The 19,307-nt window shown below is 37.4% G+C and overlaps 1 protein-coding gene across 17 annotated transcripts in view; it reads right to left on the bottom strand.

Annotated features, from left to right (window-relative positions):
* Positions 1-19,307, bottom strand: part of NOL4 (nucleolar protein 4) — a 557,406-nt gene that overhangs the window by 308,148 nt on the left and 229,951 nt on the right. For all 17 annotated transcript variants that reach the window (XM_086372830.1, XM_086372837.1, XM_086372842.1 and 14 more), the window contains 3 exons: positions 11,829-11,940; positions 10,457-10,569; positions 3,990-4,122 (listed from right to left, as the gene is read on the bottom strand). In XM_086372830.1, the coding sequence (XP_086228956.1) occupies positions 3,990-4,122; positions 10,457-10,569; positions 11,829-11,940 (358 nt within the window). The remainder of the gene's footprint in view (positions 1-3,989; positions 4,123-10,456; positions 10,570-11,828; positions 11,941-19,307) is intronic.

Here is a 19,307-nt window from a genome sequence, read left to right as displayed (position 1 = left end):
GAAAGCAACATACCCCCAGACCCAAGGTAGTCCTAGTATTCTACATCCCAACTGATTTCAAGGAGACACAAACTAAAAGTTTTAGTAACACGGATTCTTATTTTTACAGAAGCAGGACTTTTCCCACATTGGCTCAATGAACTGTAACCAAAATCAAATGGTATATGTATACTTTTATTCCTTTAGATTGTGTGTTAATTAAAGGCATAGGGACCATATCTTTTTTTTTTTTTTTTTACTGAACATTAGACTGCATATACTGGAGAAGGCAATGGCAACCCACTCCAGTACTCTTGCCTGGAAAATCCCATGGGCAGAGGAGCCTCGTAGGCTGCAGTCCATGGGGTCGTGAAGAGTCAGACACGACTGAGCGACTTCACTTTCACTTTTCACTTTCATGCATTGGAGAAGGAAATGGCAACCCACTCCAGTGTTCTTGCCTGGAGAATCCCAGGGACCGGGGAGCCTGGTGGGCTGCCGTCTATGGGGTCGCACAGAGTCAGACACGACTGAGGCAACTTAGCAGCAGCAGCAGACTGTATATATGGGCTTTCCAGGTAGCACAGTGATAAAGAATCCACCTGCCAATGCAGGGGACACAGGAGATGTGGGTTTGATCCCTGGGTTGGGAAGATGCCCTGGAGAAGGAAATGGCAACCCACTCCTGTATTCTTGCTACAGAAATCTCATGAAGAGAAGAGCCTGGTGGGCTACAGTCTATGGGGGTCACAGATCTGACATGACTGAGCATGCACTCACACATACTGTATATACATCTTAGTATTCAAGAAGCTCTTAAAAAAGGTAATATGGATGAAAAAAGCAAGAAAAAGACTACTGTAAATGATATAATCTATTTTTTATAAATGATGACAAAATCTTCTGAGTATGTACATCTATGTGTAAGTGTGTGTGTGTGTGTGTGTACAGAGAAATTCAGGAATGATAGTTCGTCAGTATGGGTTACCTATGAGAGTGCCATTGTCAGGGAGAAAGAGAAAAGAAAATCACAAAAATATGCAAAATGTATATGACAAATCATGATTATGGTGAAAAGCTAGATTTACATAATGGGGCATAATTATTTACATAATAGACTATTTAAGAAGTATGTCGAATGGAGAAACTGAAAGAAAATCAAAAACACAAAAGATTCCCTAATTAATACAATATTTATAGTATAGAAGAAAAACAGCCAATAAGAAAAATAATATCATTTCATACCCTGATAAATCCTCTGAAGAATGTTAGAATTTAGGTAATAGAGAGGAGGAGAGAGTCCCGACCTGAAGAAAGATATTAGGGCTTGGAGAGGCAAATGTGAGACTCATCAGGGTACAGATCATACTGAAAGCCATGTGATTTGATGTGATCAGCTAGGCAGTGAGCACGGAAGAGGAGACAGAGAAGGGCTGCACCCCAGCACACTCCGCCATCTATTGACTAGACAATGAAAAAGGAACCCAGAGACAGGCCCACCAGGAAGCAAATGGTGTGCGATCCTTTGATATTAGTAATGAGAAAGATGAAGGTCGCATCAAAGAATCAGGCCACATGAAGACTGCTGGTAGCACTCACAAGAGCAAGTAGAATGGGATCAGATCAGATCAGATCAGTTGCTCAGTCATGTCCGACTCTTTGCGACCCCATGAATCGCAGCACACCAGGCCTCCCTGTCCATCACCAACTCCCAGAGTTCACTCAGACTCACGTCCATTGAGTCAGTGATGCCATCCAGCCATCTCATCCTCTGTCGTCCCCTTCTCCTCTTGCCCCCAGTCCCTCCCAGCATCAGAGTTTTTTCCAATGAGTCAGCTCTTCGCATGAGGTGGCCAAAGTACTGGAGTTTCAGCTTTAGCATCATTCCTTCCAAAGAAATCCCAGGGCTGATCTCCTTCAGAATGGACTGGTTGGATGTCCTTGCAGTCCAAGGGACTCTCAAGAGTCTTCTCCAACACCACAGTTCAAAAGCATCAATTCTTCGGCGCTCAGCCTTCTTCACAGTCCAACTCTCACATCCATACATGACCACAGGAAAAACCATAGCCTTGACTAGAATGGGATGGTGAGGATGAAAGCCCACCTGAGATGAGCCGGGAAGGGTAGAGTGAGGAAGTGGAGATGAGACAGGTTCTCAGTTTTGCAGTAAAGAGTATCATGGGCGTGGGGCAGAGAAAAGGGCAATGAGTGCACGGACACGGTGGGATTAATGGCACTCTCCTAAGGAGGGCCTTTATTACATCATGTGTGTATGTTGATTCTGGGGAAAACCCGTGATGCAGGAGAAAGAAGAGGTAATTGCAAGAAGAGGAAACTGCAAGAGAAGTGTGAGGAGAAGGCGTTGAACATGTCAGGGAAGGCTTAGGCTGGAGAAGAAACAGCTAGGTATGGCCCTATTCTTGATGCATACATCAACGTACAACGAGAAAGGCATCAATGCCTTCTCCTAAGAAGAAGTAATATTTGACATTATCCCTCCACATTTTATTAAAATCAACATATATTTATGTCACATCAACTGTCTCCTAGCCAAAGATCCATAATAGACTTCAATCAAGAAAACAAAGGATTTGCATCATGAGAGACATCCTCTTATTATTTATGATCCCCAAAATTAAGAAGTAAAAAAGATGATGGTCAGGCAAAACATGTGCATATTATTAATAATATTAAGATACATACCCACCCAACTACACACACATATATACGCTTATTCCATTATCCTGGTGCTACACATTTTTCATTAAAAAACAAAATCTGAAAATCTACTAATATTTTAGAAGAAAAAAAGCAATTTATATCCATACCAGAAGAACTACATTCTTAGAAATTTCCCAAATAAGCATGATTTCTGTTGCAAGAGCTGTTATACTATGTAACAAGTAAAATGTGATTTTAAAGCCACTGATGACCAGTGTCCTGCTCCTTCTTTGTAACTCATGCCAACAAGGACACCAGCATCTTTTAGATTCATCTGAAATGGGAACACAAGTCCCCCTCACATTTTTAAAGACTTTCTGATTAAAACTAAGGATTTCTCGTTTGACAACATAAGAACACCAACAGCAGCTAGAAATGCAGCAATCTTGTGCAACCAGTTTTTAAATCAAGTATCAGAGAAAACAAGTAAAGAGCTTTATTTGCTATCAACAGATGCAGGCACAAAAATACACAGTCAAAAAGCTCATGTAAATTTGTTAATTACCGGAATAATAAACTATTTTTGAATAAAATTGGACAATTTCCTTCTATTTGTAAGCCTGAATTTTTATCCGCAATTACCAAGTAAGGAACATTTCCTTGCATACAGGATATTTTATTTACAAAGACAAAAATCTACACAGATAGTTTTAAAAAACCTCTGACTATACTAGACCTAAAGTGTGAATTGCTAAGCTTTCTCTACACGTCCAGTTTTCTCAACCTTAACTGCTCTATCAGGGACAGTGCAATGACTCAGGAATCATCAACAGACCCAGGAATGAAAGATCATGATCATTCTTTCCTTTAGAGCTGAATAAAACAGCTCAAAATCACAGCAAAATTCTTCTTACCCAGCAAAATCACTATGGTAAAAATTGTTCTTTTATAGCAATTGTTTTTTTGGCTATTCCTTTGTCTTTTAGTAACATCAAAACATCCTCATTAATCTCTGACCATTATTAAACTCTTTATTCAGTCAGGAGAATAATGGTCCAAGAAACCAAACCTAGAAAACATCACAGAAACCCAAAGTCCACTAATGTAACTCATTTTCAAGCTCAGAGTGCAAAACATGGGCAAGCTTGAATTTTATAACTAGCATTTACAGTTTTAATCCAAGTAGTTGAGTCTAAGAATAATGAAGTGGATAACATAACCTTAGTGTACAGAAAAAAGTCTCCATAGAAACAGATAAAAAATTACCACCAGAATAAGAAGTGGTTGCTTTAATCAATTCTGATCCAGGATTATGTTATTGTTTTGTTTGCTCAGTTTGAAAGGCTTACCATCTTGTTGGCCATGAAGAGCCTGGGGACTTTGCATCCTTTCCTCAAGATTGGAGCTGAGGTCAGAGTTCACAGCTGACATCCGCGTTGAATCACTCATATCAAATTCATCACTTTCTATTGAACTTTCATCCTGAAAATGGTTTTAACATATCATCAAGTATCATAAAATATAATATACTCAGATGACTATTTTATTTATAGGATCAATTAAAGTTTAGCCAGTAAGTAAGCTTTTATAGGGCTCAGTTAAATGTTAACATGAATAGATGCTTGAAATAACAAACAAGACATGAAGACTTGTAAAGATTCAATGTGTCTTTGTATACAGGAAGATGTAAAAGGTTTAAAGTAATGTATTTAGGAAGGATGTAGTTGAGGAATTATCTGAATAATGAAGGAATGTATTTTTTAATTATTAAAAAGCTTTCTAAGAGTCAATCACAAAATATAGCATAAAAAGAAACACACTTTTATTTTTAATGACAGTAAAATATTATAAGCAAAAATCTGACACTGTAATAAAAAATCTGAACTGAAAAAATTTTATTGGTATACAGAATAGAATCTACTTAAAGAAAAATTTACATGTTTAGATCCAAAGTCCTCATTAGTCAGAAAACAAGTTAATCTTAGTACAGCCTTTCTTCCTTGCAAGGGACTACAAATGCCATTACCACAAAAAGTTCTAAGTACAAAAGATTCAGAAGCCAAACAGCAACCAAAAGCCAAATCAGCAAATGGCTAAATTCCCAAAAGGCAAAGCTAGCTGCCAAATTGTCAATTCATCAAAAAATCTATCAAATATTAAGTTAAAACAAATACATGCTATGTTGCTATAATCATTTTCTTGAAGAAAATTCCTTTGGGAGAACTGATTTTCGGACAAATGCTGTGTGCTTATGGGAGAAGGCAATGGCACCCCACTCCAGTACTCCTGCCTGGAAAATCCCATGGACGGAGGAGCCTGGTAGACTGCAGACCATGGGGTCGCTAAGAGTCGGAAACGACTGAGCGACTTCACTTTCACTTTTCACTTTCATGCATTGGAGAAGGAAATGGCAACCCACTCCAGTGTTCTTGCCTGGAGAATCCCAGGGACGGCGGAGCCTGGTGGACTGCCGTCTATGGGGTTGCACAGAGTCGGACATGACTGAAGTGACTTAGCAGCAGCAGCTGTGTGCTTATGTAGGCAGGAAGACCCGAGAAACTCGTGTAAAATACCAAAAATGTTTCACTGAAACCACCAGGTTTTGCTTCAACTCATAAATGTTTGATCTCAAAGTTTAACATTGATGCGATGATTACCAGTAGCAGCAGCAGTAGCACTGCTAATTATATCACAGACTCTGTTATTTAGTTGTTCACTTATGTCAGCTTCATCCAACCTGTGAGTCAGCATTTACCCAGTTAATGCGTTGTGAAATTTACCCAGCATTTACCCAGTTAACACAGTGTGAAATTGAGGCACAGAGCAGTTAGATAACTGATCACACTATCACCTACCAGACCTGGGCTTCATTATGATGTCACCCAGGCTTGAGAAAGAGCTTCTTTGAATAGAAAGCATTCTCTTGGCTTCATAAATGACATCTTGGCATCAGTGAAGAAATTGCTATGGTCAGGAAACAGGAGCATTCTAGCACACTAACAACGGGCATTCTGATCCTTAGGTCAGACCCAGGTATCCGGGTGTTCTTCCTCTATCAAAGGTTCTGATAGTGTCTGGGTCTACCAAGGAGCACTGAAAGTGAAAGTGAAGTCGCTCAGTTGCGTCTGACTCTCTGCGACCCCATGGCCTGTAGCCTAACACATTCCTCCATCCATGGGATTTTCCAGGCAAGAATACTGGAGTGGGTTGTCATTTCCATCTCCAGAGGATCTTCCCGACCCAGGGATCGAACCCAGGTCTCCTGCACTATAGGCAGACGCTTTACCGTCTGAGCCATTAATTCAGCAAGGAAATTCCACGCTGGGAGGCCTCTGGGCCATCAGCCACATAGACTTCTCCCAGCCACATGCCCTCTCTCAGGACACTATGTTTTCTCCAATTCTAAATTCTATGAAAAATCCAAAGCATCTGAAATAAATATTTATGTTCAAAGAAGAAAAAATAATAGAATTCAATGCAAACATTCACATTATCAATGTGCACCATATATGCACAAATGTACACACACATAGCTTGATAATATGTATATCCATTATATATACTATATATATTGTCTGTAATATATTATTTTAGAGCACATTCTCTGGAGCCACACTGCCTGGATTCAGATTTATGCTCTGTATGATGTGAGAGTTGGACTGTGAAGAAGGCTGAGCGCTGAAGAATTGATGCTTTTGAACTGTGGTGTTGGAGAAGACTCTTGAGAGTCCCCTGGACTACAAGGAGATCCAACCAGTCCATCCTAAAGGAAATCAGTCCTGAATATTCATTGGAAGGACTGATGCTGAAGCTGAAACTCCAGTACTTTGGCCACCTCATGCGAAGAGCTGACTCATTGGAAAAGACTCTGATGCTGGGAGGGATTGGGGGCAGGAGGAGAAGAGGACGACAGAGGATGAGATGGCTGGATGGCATCACTGACTCGATGGACGTGAGTCTGAGTGAACTCCGGGAGTTGGTGATGGACAGGGAGGCCTGGCGTGGTGCGATTAATGGGGTCGCAAAGAGTAGGACACGACTGAGCAACTGAACTGAACTGAACTGAACCTATTAGATGTGTTACCTTAAGCAAGTTACCTAACATTTCTGTGCCTCAGTTTCCTCACCTATAAAATGGGAATAATAAAAATAGTATCAACCTCATAGGGCTGTGTAATGATTGAGAGGCTACATTATATTTAAAGTAGTTAAAACAACATGAGATACATAATAAGCACAAAGCTGTTTGATACTGTTATATAGAATATGTAACAAATTCTACAGTGTAGAAGATTTATATTTATTATACATGAACACACACAAAAATGAATTTAAATATAATAATAAAGATGATCAATCTGTGTTTATAAAGTAGCTGTGGATACTTTATAATCTTTATAAAAGTGTTTATTATGTCCACTACAAAGAGCTAGCTAGATGTAGTCTAGTAAAATATTATTTGCATGATAAGTGTATATGTGTGTGAGAGACAGATTTGTATTTAATATGCGTGTGTGTGTGTGTGTGTGTGCACGTGCGTGCGGGGGTGGGGTGCACATGTGCTCAATCGCTCAGGCATGTCTAATTCTTTGAGACTCCATGGGCTGTAGGCCGCCAGGCTTCGGCCCATGGTATTATCGAGGCAAGAATACTGGAGTGAGTTTCCAGTTCTTCCTCCAGGGCATCTTCCTGACCCAGGGATGAAAACCATGTCTCCTGTGTGTCCTGCATTGGCAGGAGGATTCTTTACCACTAGCGCCACTTGGGAAGCCCCTATATAAATGTGAAAGTAAAAGTGCTCAGTTGTGTCTGACTGTTTGCGACCCCATGGACCATATAGTCCATGGAATTCTCCAAGCCAGAATACTGGAGTGGGTAACCTATTCCTTCTCCAGGGGATCTTCCCCACCCAGGAATGGAACTGGGGTCTCCTGCATTTCTATGCCATGCTATGCTAAGTCACTTCAGTCGTGTCTGACTCTGTGCGACCCCATGGACGGCAGCCCACCAGGCTCCCCCGTCCCTGGGATTCTCGGTAAGAACACTGGAGTGGGCTGCCATTTCCTTCTCCAATGCAGGAAAGTGAAAAGTGAAAGTGAAGTCGCTCAGTCGTGTCCGACTCTTAGCGACCCCATGGATTGCAGCGTACCAGGCTCCTCCGTCCATGGGATTTTCCAGGCAAGAGTACTGGAGTGGGGTGCCATTGCCTTCTCCTGCATTGCAGGTGGACTCAACTGAGCTCTCAGGGAAGCTATATAAATGTATTAGGGAAGATATATAAATGTATCTACATGTAAAAAGTATGTGTGTGAGGTTATGTGTATGTTTAAAGAGAAACTAGATACAAAGAGTGACTCTGTAGTGTCTGTTCTATAGAATGGTTTATACAAACTGCACATTATGGCTGATCAATGTAGCTAGTGTGACTAAAGAACTGAAAATTTAATTTTAGCTAATTTAATTTTGGTTAAATTTCAATATCCCTGTATGGGTAGAGGCTACCATGTTGCAGATTCAACTATTTCTCATTGTTAGATATTTCCAATCATTACCATTAGCAATGCAATAAACATTCTACTATGTAAATTGTTTTATATATCAAATTCCTTAGTATAAATTTCTAGTCACAGCATATAAATAACTTGACAAAGTTTTAAATTAATTATTGCCAAACTCTCTCCCAACAAGTCTGTTGCGGTTTAAATTCTCATCAATAGTTTCTAAGAAGGCTGATCTTACTTTGGATACAGTATTTTGTAATTTTAAAGGAACTCCCATTCCTGGCTGTCTATATTTCTATTACGCGCATTTAGTATCATCTCACATACAGACTTTCATCATTTATTTCCTTCATGGTCTGTCTCCCACCACCACTAGAAGATAAGCTTAATAAAGGCAAGGATTTTGTCAATTTATTCAGTGTTTATTTCCACTGCCTATAAGACTGACAATTACATAAGAAGGTACTCAATAAATATTGGTTAAGGTAATTGATTACACATTTATTAAATTTAAATATAACTTACTACAAAAGGGATATCTCACTTGATTTCCATTTTTACCATGACTTATCTAACCACTTTTCTATCTTTCAATGATCACAATTTCCAAAATTTTTTAAGTAATATAATTCATCATTTATCTAAATATTTTTAAGACAATGTGTACCCAAGGTAGAATTTTTTAAATGTAAGGATAAGAGTTATTTTCCTAATCCAATTATCATTTAAAATAATCCATTTTTTATATGAAATACTCAGGATTTTGTAGAAGCCAGAAGGACTTAGCATATGTGGGCTCTGCTGGCTCAAAGTTGACCTTATTTTTTGGCCTATTAATAAACATCAATATCTAAATGAGTTTTCTACAAATAATTTGACAGCTCTAACCAGTTTACAGGTTTTAAAAAAATGATTTTCAATTGTGTGCTGAATCATGGGAATAATATTTTCATTCTTGGGGATGGATAAATAGTAATATTTTCTTAACTGCTTTTCCTGTATTTGAATGGCTTTATTATGAGTTAATCACTTACATATATCTATCTGATAATATGGAATCTGATGTTGCCACAGCACTAATACAGATGTTGTTATAGAATATACTTTTCATAAAGTCTTTTGAGACAAAATAATTTTATAAATACAGTTTTGAGATTAAACCTGCTGATATAAAGAGGAAAATAAAAAATTTGATTTGAGCTTTATGAACAAAGTTAACCAAATAATTGTAAAAGAATTTAATACCTCACCAAGTAATGTTATACTTAAAAATAAGTATTTAACCACATTTCCTCTTCCAGAGAAATTTCAAACAGGAGAGAATATATTCTCTCTGAGAAATATTTCTAGTATAGATACTTTGAGTGTGTATATTAACTGGGGCTTCCCTGGTGGCTCAGATGGTAAAGCATCTGCCTGCAATGTGGGAGACCCAGGTTTGATTCCTGGGTCGGGAAGATCCCCTGGAGAAGGAAATGGCAATCCACCCCAGCACTCTTGCCTGGAAAATCCCATGGATGGAGGAGCCTGATAGGCTACAGTCCATGGGATAGATACTTTGAGTGTGTATATTAACTAATGGCTACTAATTAAGAAGGATTTACTAAGCCACACTGTTAGAAGTATTTGGGGAATATACACAGGGTTTGTATACAACTTAGTTCCTGCTTTTGAGATACTTCAACCAAACTGGTAAGTGAATCAGTATCTTGGAGAAGAATATTTAACAAATATTCATTCTGTGTTTAATATATGCCAACAAGCTCATTGGTAGAATCTTACTATACAAATTAAATAAAATAATCTGAAACATCAAAATGTTTCTAGTTAAGATGATTCAGAGACATAGACAAATACATAGAATAATGGTTAATTGAAAAACAACTTTAAAATATACAAAAGGTTTGGATGATTTGAAATGGTCATACTTGAAATACCTATGAAATTGAACTTTCTGATTTCCAGGTAAAATAGCCTTAATACTGTAATTTCCCTGGATATACACTTATTTGGAATACTTTCTCCTGAACTTCTTAGCACTTCATCAAGGTTAGTTCGATGGTAGACTATGAAGGAAAATGAATCTTTGGGGAGAATGAACAAATGTTCCCATAACACTAAGGTGGATGTGGTCAGATAGGGAATCTATTGGCAACTAAAAATTTCTGCCTCTTTCTCCATCTGTGCAGTTCTACTGACACTCCTTTTATTAAAAAATAAATTAGTCTTCAAAATGGCGTCATGCTTAATATGAGGGTCATGCTTATCAAGCTTCATTCTGACTTGTGATATAAGGGTAGATATTTTCATTTTACCTCCTCTTGCTGTGAGTTTAGCAGCTGCAGTTTCATGTGCTTCATATAGGCCATGGTAATTGGCATGTTGTAGTCAATCATGCTGGTCACCAAAGTGGGAGGTTTTCCATTATCTGTAACAAAACATTTTTAATGGGTAATGAAAGTGATACAGTACTCTACTTGTAATTTTAGAATGATCTAGCTTGTTCAAATTGAAATAAGAGGCAAGATACCAAGTGTTTAGGAGATTGGTAGCATTAGAGATGGAGCATAAAAAAAATATATATATATATATATATGATTGGCAAGGTTCAATAATGGTGTATGGGGACAAAATAGCACTATGGATAAACTGGTTATTTCTAACTACAAGGTGAGTTTTTTGGTATCCTGGATAACAATGAGTGAAGCTAATATAGTGGTTAAACAAAATCATCAGTATTTTTGTATTTTTCTCCTTTGCTGTACACAATTTTTTTTGGCCATGCCACACAGCATGTGGGATCTTAATGCTCTAACCAGGGATTGAACCCAAGGCTGGGCTTCTCTGGTGGCTCAGACAGTAAAGAATCTGCCTGCAATGCAGGAGACTCAGGTTTGATCCCTGGGTCAAGAGGATCTCCTGGAGAAGGGAATGGCTACCTACTTCAGTATTCTTGCCTAGAGAATTCCATGGACAGAGGAGCCTGGTGGGCTATACTAACACTTTCGCTTCTCACACCTGCAGTTGGAGCTTAAAGTCTTAACCACTGGACCATAAGGGAAGTCCCCACACTTACTTTCTAAGTGGACCACATGAGTGCAAAAGGAAGTCCCCACACTTAGTTTCTAAGTGGACCATATGAGGGCAAAAAGGAAGCCTTTTATTTCTATATTTTGCCATTTTACTCATCCTCCCACACATGGAATTGACTAGCTTCAATATAGCTTTGAGATTAACCTCTGAGAAACTCATATATTAGGAAAATAATCCAAATAATTTTTAATGAAAGCCAAAGCCAAATAGTAACTTCTCTATAAAAATTTTCAGAGAGAAAATTATTATTCATTACTTTTAGAAATAAGAAGATGATAAATTTAAAAGAACACAGATGGAACATCAATTTCCTTGCTGAAGATAGTTAAAACACTACAAAATACACACAATGAATGAGAATTAAAACATTATTATAGGACAAAAAGTATTTGCCACAGTCAAGACTGTCTTTCATTTGAAGAAGGGCATCATTGCATTGCTTTGTAAGTGGATTTACTGGCTCCTATTTGAATAAATGAGATGATTTGACTTGTTGAACTGTTTCATTCTACCACATTCTTCGAAAAATGTGGGCTATAAATTGCCATTATGAATAAAATTACTTGAAATCTCACTATTTGACACTGCGGCTACCTTTATGATCTGTTCCATCTGGGTTTAAATGCATTCTTTTCTGGCACTCTGAGCAGCTCATTAGAAATCGTGTCACCGCTTCTCTTGGTAGGAAGGCATAGCTCTCTGAAATCTGAAATGATTCACAAAACAGGGGTGTTATTATACAAACGGACTGGGCATGATTCAACAGAAGTGATCACTGTATTTCCAAATAAGACGCATTATTCCATAATGGCAGGAAGCACAATGAAAGCATGCATTGCATACCATGCATCATTTCAAGAAATATCTATCCAACTTGATTGCGTGTCTCTTAATAATCACTAAGAACGCGATGTGGACAAAAAGGAGCCACATCTGGATGGAGATCTGTTTCTATTTCTGCATTTCTTTTAGGAAAAATAATCACAGGGTACAGATACTCAGGTGAATTTTCTTTATTAAAATTGGCCCCCATGGTTTTTGGCAATTAAACTCATTGCTAGCACCATTAACATGGTATCCAATTTTACATATGCTTTTAAAAATTTAGCCCCAAGGAGAAACAAACAACTTTAGATTTTGCAGTAATAAGCAGGTCTTCATGATTGCTTTTCAAAGTATTTTCAGAAAAAGAAAAAATAATCTGAACAGAACTCATGTTATCTATTTACTGCAGTGAATCATCCTTTCCACAGAAAATGACACACCTGGAATGCATTCTGGCCACCAATTTTTCATTTGTTATTTTACATCAGTTTTTCATAATCTATGTAACACTGAGAGTCACAGCCACTTTTCCAGCACCCTACCCAGAGCTTCTCTTTTCAGAACCATGATCTAGAATCAAATTAAAAATCAAAATTCTTATCAGTGATTCTTTAAACACTGACTTTTAAAAAACCAAGGTATTTCTCTCATCAAAGCAAAAATTCTGGGAGTGAAACTGATAGATTGCTAAACATCACTGAATAAAACCTGGCACTAACTCTGACGGGGATGCTAGGGAGTCTGATTAGGGCATTAGTTTTCCACCATACTAACACTGACACTGGTCCCTGAAATATGAGATAAGCAGGAAGAATAAATGAGTTGTAAATTAGATATAAGTGCCATAACACTATCTCAGGTGCATGTAGAGCTGTTATGAACACTGATGTATTTTAAGTTTGTAGAAAGGAAGGAAAATATGAAGCTTGTGTTCAACTGAGTACAAATCTGCACAGGCCCTTCCATGTTCATGGGGGAAACTTCTGCTTATCCAGGCTACAGAAGGAGCACAGCATCAAGGAAACCTCACATACTAAAATCCAAAATTATAAAGTGCATTTTACCCTGGATTTCACATGAAAATCAGTTTGCATCACTTAGCCTATCACTTTGACACTCAGGGAAAAGAAGCCATAAGAATATGAAAGAGAAGAAATTAGTCTACAACTGAAAATAAGTCATGGATGATCCATACACATTCAGCTCTACTAGGATTAGACAATGAAACTCTGATTTTTAATATAACTATCATTTGTAAATTAAGATGTTCAGATTTAAAAAAACTTCCTTGTAATATAGGAATTGTGAGGAAAAATAATTAGAGAAATTTCAAACTATTTCATCAAAATATATTGTTAGTTATAAAGTGAAGAAATATTCACACACTCTCTCTCTCCACACACACACACACAAATTTGACTTTTATTCATCTATTTTTACAAAGGGAACTAGCATTTTAGCCTGATTTAGTTAACTAATTAGAGATAATTTTTTTCTGACTTTAAAAATCTATTTTATAATAATTTGGAAGTTAAGTCTCTGCTGCATGCTCTGTCCAGACACTTCATATTTTAACAATATGGAGTTATAATCCACTGGAACTAATACATCTAATCAGTAAATTCATTAACAAGCAGAATTTGAGAAGAATAATGCTTTTCTTTTCTTACATAAAAGAGAAATCTTCAATTGGAAAAAATAGCCCACTGGTGGAGTAAAAGAGATCCTGTGTTTGCTTCCATGGTCCTGATGCTCTGCAATTTTCCCTTTTCTCAGTGTTAATAAAGCCCTTGTGTAGAAATCCCATCGAGAGAGTTTTATCATTGACCTGATTCAATTGTATTATTTGTCCTAGCACTACCTAGTTCCAATTGTTTTAATCATTAATCATATTTAATATTTCTTTTGTACTTTTACTCTTAAAAACAAGTATCTGTAATGACCACAAATAAGTTATGTAAGTGGATAAATATCTGTACATTTGTGAATGAAATAAAAATTCCTTCTGATATCTTAGAAAAGATATTTTAGTAAGTATTGTATCACATTGATCTCTGGTATTATTCTAGGCATATCACTGTATGTCATGTAAGTGGACAAAATCACCCCTTTGCGGGTGCTTTTTTTCGTGTTCAGAACCCATTTTATAGGGGGACCTGCTGAGACACCCTACTCTTCTCAGGCCTTTTCTACCCCATCTCATGCTCACCAGAGCCCAAGGACCCTGGAGTCTTCTGAGGCACAGGGAGGAGAAGAGACCCTCAGAATAGGCTCTTCAAGTCTCACACTCATTTCTGAAGGGATATTTCTCCTGCCATGATGGTGAAGAGGGAAAATTCTTCCTTCTCCTTTTTCCAGAATCTTTCCTCTCCAGTCTCTGAAATTAAGGGTCCTAGGCAGCCTCCACTGCCACGGTTCTCAGAACATTTTTAAACAGTGAGGAGATGTCCTTTAAAAGTTCTAAAATTATGGTACATTTGAATAATTACATTTTCATTTTAATAATTACAAATACAGCCCATAATGAAATACTGCACTTGGTCCTGTCAATATCCTTTCATAACCCCGTTCAGAGATTACACGGACAGTCTACATGAAGACTCTTGAACTTGAGGCCTGAGCTAAATGCTCCTATGGCCCTTGCCCCGGTGAAAGGATCTGCTTCTGTGAATGTTTAAATGTAAAATCAACTTTAAACAGATGTTCATAAACAGAGATAAAACTCAGGGATGTGTTCTTCCAAGCTGTCTATTCATCAAAGTCCTAAATATGTAAAAACAGGTGCAAATCAAATCTAGAATGGACAGAAATTGAAAAATATTTTGATTCATATACGTGAAATACCATTCTACTAACTATAATTAATGATATGAAACACTATGTCATTCATAAATGTCTATTTCCTTGACCCATTTTCCCAATCTAATCAATTCTCTTTTTCTAGGACAGAAATCAGACTTTGAATATGTGGCACAGAGCATTTCTAGAACACTAGTGAGGATGATATTAATTTGAAAATTCATTCTTAGAAATATCTTTATAACTGGGAAAGACAGAGTATATTTCCTTAGAATTGGTTTATCAACACAGAAATGCTGCATCTTGTTAGTAATAAGAAGCAAAACATCACTAGAATGGATATTAGCCTCGTTCCTTCTGAATGAAACCCTAAAACAATAAAAACAGCAACAACAAAACAACTGCCATGTGACAAGTCATATATATTGCCAGTAACAACAATAAACATCCAAAGGAAGGACTAGAACGTAGTCATATTCAATCTTACAAACTAATGAACTCACACTCCTCATTATGTGAATAACTATGAGGCATCTCTTTCTTAGAAATGTTATTTTCTATAAATCCAGACTTGGTTTCTTAGATGTGTATATTGCTTTTCACTGAGTTTTGTATCCATTATTTAGGTAGTGGATACCTAAAATACAGGAATTCCTTGATAAGAGGATCCATTGGTACAAGAGGTTAAATAAACTGCCACTGTTACACAAGAGAGGGCAAAGCAAAGAGCTGGAACTTGAAACTGGATGTCTTGGTCCTGGTCTATTTCCATACACTCAAGGGACCATGGTGGGCTCATCCAACAGACAGGTTAGACAAATGCATAGGGTCCAAGGAAAGCAGGAACCTCAAAATAGATTTTCAAAAATTTGATATTGTAAAAAAAAGAAAAAGCCCAACCTGCCCCAAACCCCAAAGTGTTACCAGAGTTGGGACTTGGGAACTTTTGTTTTCTTCCTGCTATCACTGCCATATTTTTTTATTATAAGTATTATTATAGCTACAAAGCTCTATAGATATACATACTAAGTTTTTAAAATTAATTCTATTATTTTTTTTCAAATTATTTTCCCATTTAGGTTATTACAGAATATCGAGCAGAACTCCCTGTGCATACAGTAAGTCCTTGTCAGTTATCTATTTTAAATATATTTAAAATATATCTGTTTTAAATATTCCTTCAACCTGAGTTGTGGCTAAAGATTTGTAAGATTCATTGATGCTTTTTAAGAAAGGCAGGCTGCCACATGTGGCGCCTCATTTGGTGTGTCTGGAGTCTTGGAAGCTTGACTATCCTACATTCTCCTACATATGGACCTTGGGAGCGTGTGGGGAGGTTCTGGCAGGGGAGCACAGCTACTCATATGCCCTTGGCCAAGGGATGATCGTCCCTTGGGTCGATCACGCTTTTCACGGCAGAGCATGCATGTGGGGCAGGTCACGCTCTTCAGTTGAGCATGCAGTTTTGGGAGGAGGCACCTGGAGTGGTGAGGAAGGAAAAATACACCCGCCTCGTCAGCCAGATCAGTCGAATCATCCCTGGCGATCAATGGGGTGACTGGTGTCATAGACAGAGAGCCCTCACACGCTGTTTTTCCTATTTTTTTTTAACATCAAATTAGCTATGGTTGAATGCTGGGAATGTTATGGCACCTTTTTCATTGCTTATCACTTCTAAAGAGTTTAATTCATCTGTGTATTAGACAACATTGATAGTGTCTTCAATGAACACATTATATTCTAAATCCGTTAGGACCAGAACTCATCAGGAATGCTGAAAATAATAAATTGTATTAGCATTCTAAGAAGTATAAATCACCTCTCCAATTTAAAAATATGGTAATACTTCTACATAAAAATAACTAAACTGTAGCATCTATGAATGGACAGCATTTAGAACCAAGATGATATTAGTAATCTAATGATAAACCTATCCACCTGAAGAGTATCTAATTATTAAGCCTTGTAAGGGGCACTGCTATTGATCTTACACACTTGTGGGTTAAAATATAAAATGTAAAAAAACTATCAGGAACTTATTTCTGAAATGTTTACTGACAAATACTGTAGTTGAAAGGAGGATGAGCATTTTTACCTTGCCAATGCCCCTGCCTTTGTGAAGGAAGAAGAAACAGTTTTTTAATCCAAAAAGTATCAAACCAATGGCAGTTCCCAAGTGCCACTCACCTTCCCCTCAAAAACTTATTAAGGTAAAACTGTAACTTATTCAAAAGAACTGAAATTTTAAGTCAATCACAGTTAAATGAGTGTCCAAATCTCATAAATTTGATCATATACGTAATTCCTAAAGTCTTCTTACATTTACTTTGGAATAGCACAGTTTTATATTCAGAAATAAGTCTCCTTTCTTTCTGGGATCTGACTATGTGGGTAATACAAAATTAGAAAAATTTTGAAATTAATTACTCAAAATAATTTAATAAGAAACTGTTATATTTAAAATGGTAACCGATAAGGACCTCTGTACAGTGCAGGGAACTTTGCTCAATGTTACGTGGCAGCCTGGACGGCAGGTGAGCTTGTGGGAAAACGGACACTTGTATATGTATGACTGAGTCACTCTGCTGTGCACTTGAAACGGTCACAGCATTGCTATACTTCAACACGAAATAAAAAGTTAAAAAAAGTAAAATAGGAGCTTAGTAAAAGTCAAAACATTTTAAAAGAAAACCAATAAGTGAATAAAAACTGTTGTTTTGCTATACTTTTCCAGATTGCGGGAGTCACAGTTACACGATCCAAGGTTATCTCATTAACTCGAGCCATAAGGTTTTGCAAATTAACAGCAAAATTGATAACAGACAAAAATTATTTTAACGGGACTGTTTGTCCTGTCCTTCCTGCCCAGTCCTAAGAATTCTAATTTTAACTGTGTTGAATTTCCAAGCATTTTCAATAGAAAGGTCCCCAAAACTGACTCAGCTTGTCCCTAAACCTGCAATTCTTTGGCTCCTGAAATGGTAGAGAATTGACAGTTCTCTAAATTAGGGTTCTTGTTAACTCTGTGACAACTTTTAACTTTTTTTGGCTATTTTGCAGAAAAGGAAATGCTTTCCTAAAATTATATTATGTGTGTGTTTCCCATTAATTGGGTACTTAATAATAATTATACTAAGCAAGAATTCTATATGGATTTTATCGTTTAATGCTCACAACAGTCCCAGGGATAGATGCCTATCATCACCATTATCATCTCTGTTTAACAGACGAGGAAACTAAGCTTCAGAGAGGTTGTACAATTTATCAAACAAGAAGAGACAAGCTCTGGTTTCAGAGCCTACCTTTTATTCAGTTTTGATCACCACATTTTACAGCCTCTCCTGGTCATCAGTATTAAAAATGAAAGAGAGAGACTGTCTCATCCGTAAGAGTTGGAATATTAACCTCACAGCATAGGTTAATTATACTAAAATGTTTATAATGTTCCCTGGAGTGAGGTTCTTTAAAGTATAAAATGCTCCGACTGGTTTGCGGTGACCCTTTTGAATATAAGGGCCAGTCAAGGGCTCTGTACCTTGTCTCAGGTTACAGAGTTCCACAAGAAACACATCAGACTGCAGTAACAATACAGAGCTCCACCTGGAGGAAATTAACTGGCCATCTGTTCTGTTCCAACAGAACTGAGGCTAAAGTAATGGCTTTGTCATAATGCTGTAATATTTTAACAGCCAGCAACTAAATGCAGAGGAGGTCCATTTTTAATAGAATGCACAAGAAGGAGTTCTTCTTCCCTGTGGCTCAAATGGTAAAGAATCTGCCTGCGATGCAAGAGACAGGGTTTGATCCCTGGGTCGGGAAGACCCTCTTGAGAAGGGAATGGTAATCCACTCCAGTATTCTTTCCTGGAGAATTTCATGGACAGAGAAGCCTGGCAGGCTACAGCTCATGGGGTCACAAAGAGTCTGACATGACTGAGCAACACACACACACACAAGAAGGAGTGTAAATAACCTATTTCTAAAGGAATAAGACTGTAATTGTTCCAAGACATTCACCAGCAGAGAAGCTATTGTTGGTCTAAGATTTGAACCTAACACATGCACTAAAATAGAGACATTGCTTGACATGGGTAAATCATGAGCATTAGCAAACAAAAAATGCTAAAATCATAAGAGTTATCAACCAGAATCACACCATTTTGTCCTAAGTTCACTAAGGTCTTAGCAAAAATAATCAGAATTAGTGCTGCTGCTGCTGCTACTAAATGTTAATAATTTGGAAAAATAGTAGGCAAGTACTGAATTTCATTGTTAAGTAACATTACTCCACAGCTTGATGCCTTTGTAAACAGTGTGCTCCATTTCAGACACTGAATTTTAGAGCAAAATAAAGTTGGTTTAATCGCACTACTTTTGAAATTACCTTCACCACATTAGCTTTATAAAGTGAATTTTTAAAAAAGAAATAACACCTTTATTTCACTGGAAT

This window comes from Bos grunniens, chromosome 24, assembly GCF_055505025.1.
Source record: "Bos grunniens cultivar Pamir isolate PY7600 chromosome 24, Bosgru_T2T1.0, whole genome shotgun sequence".
Taxonomy (NCBI): domain Eukaryota; kingdom Metazoa; phylum Chordata; class Mammalia; order Artiodactyla; family Bovidae; genus Bos; species Bos grunniens.
The sequence above is the reverse complement of the archived record's forward strand: the minus strand, read 5'-3'. Positions and strand labels throughout refer to the sequence as shown.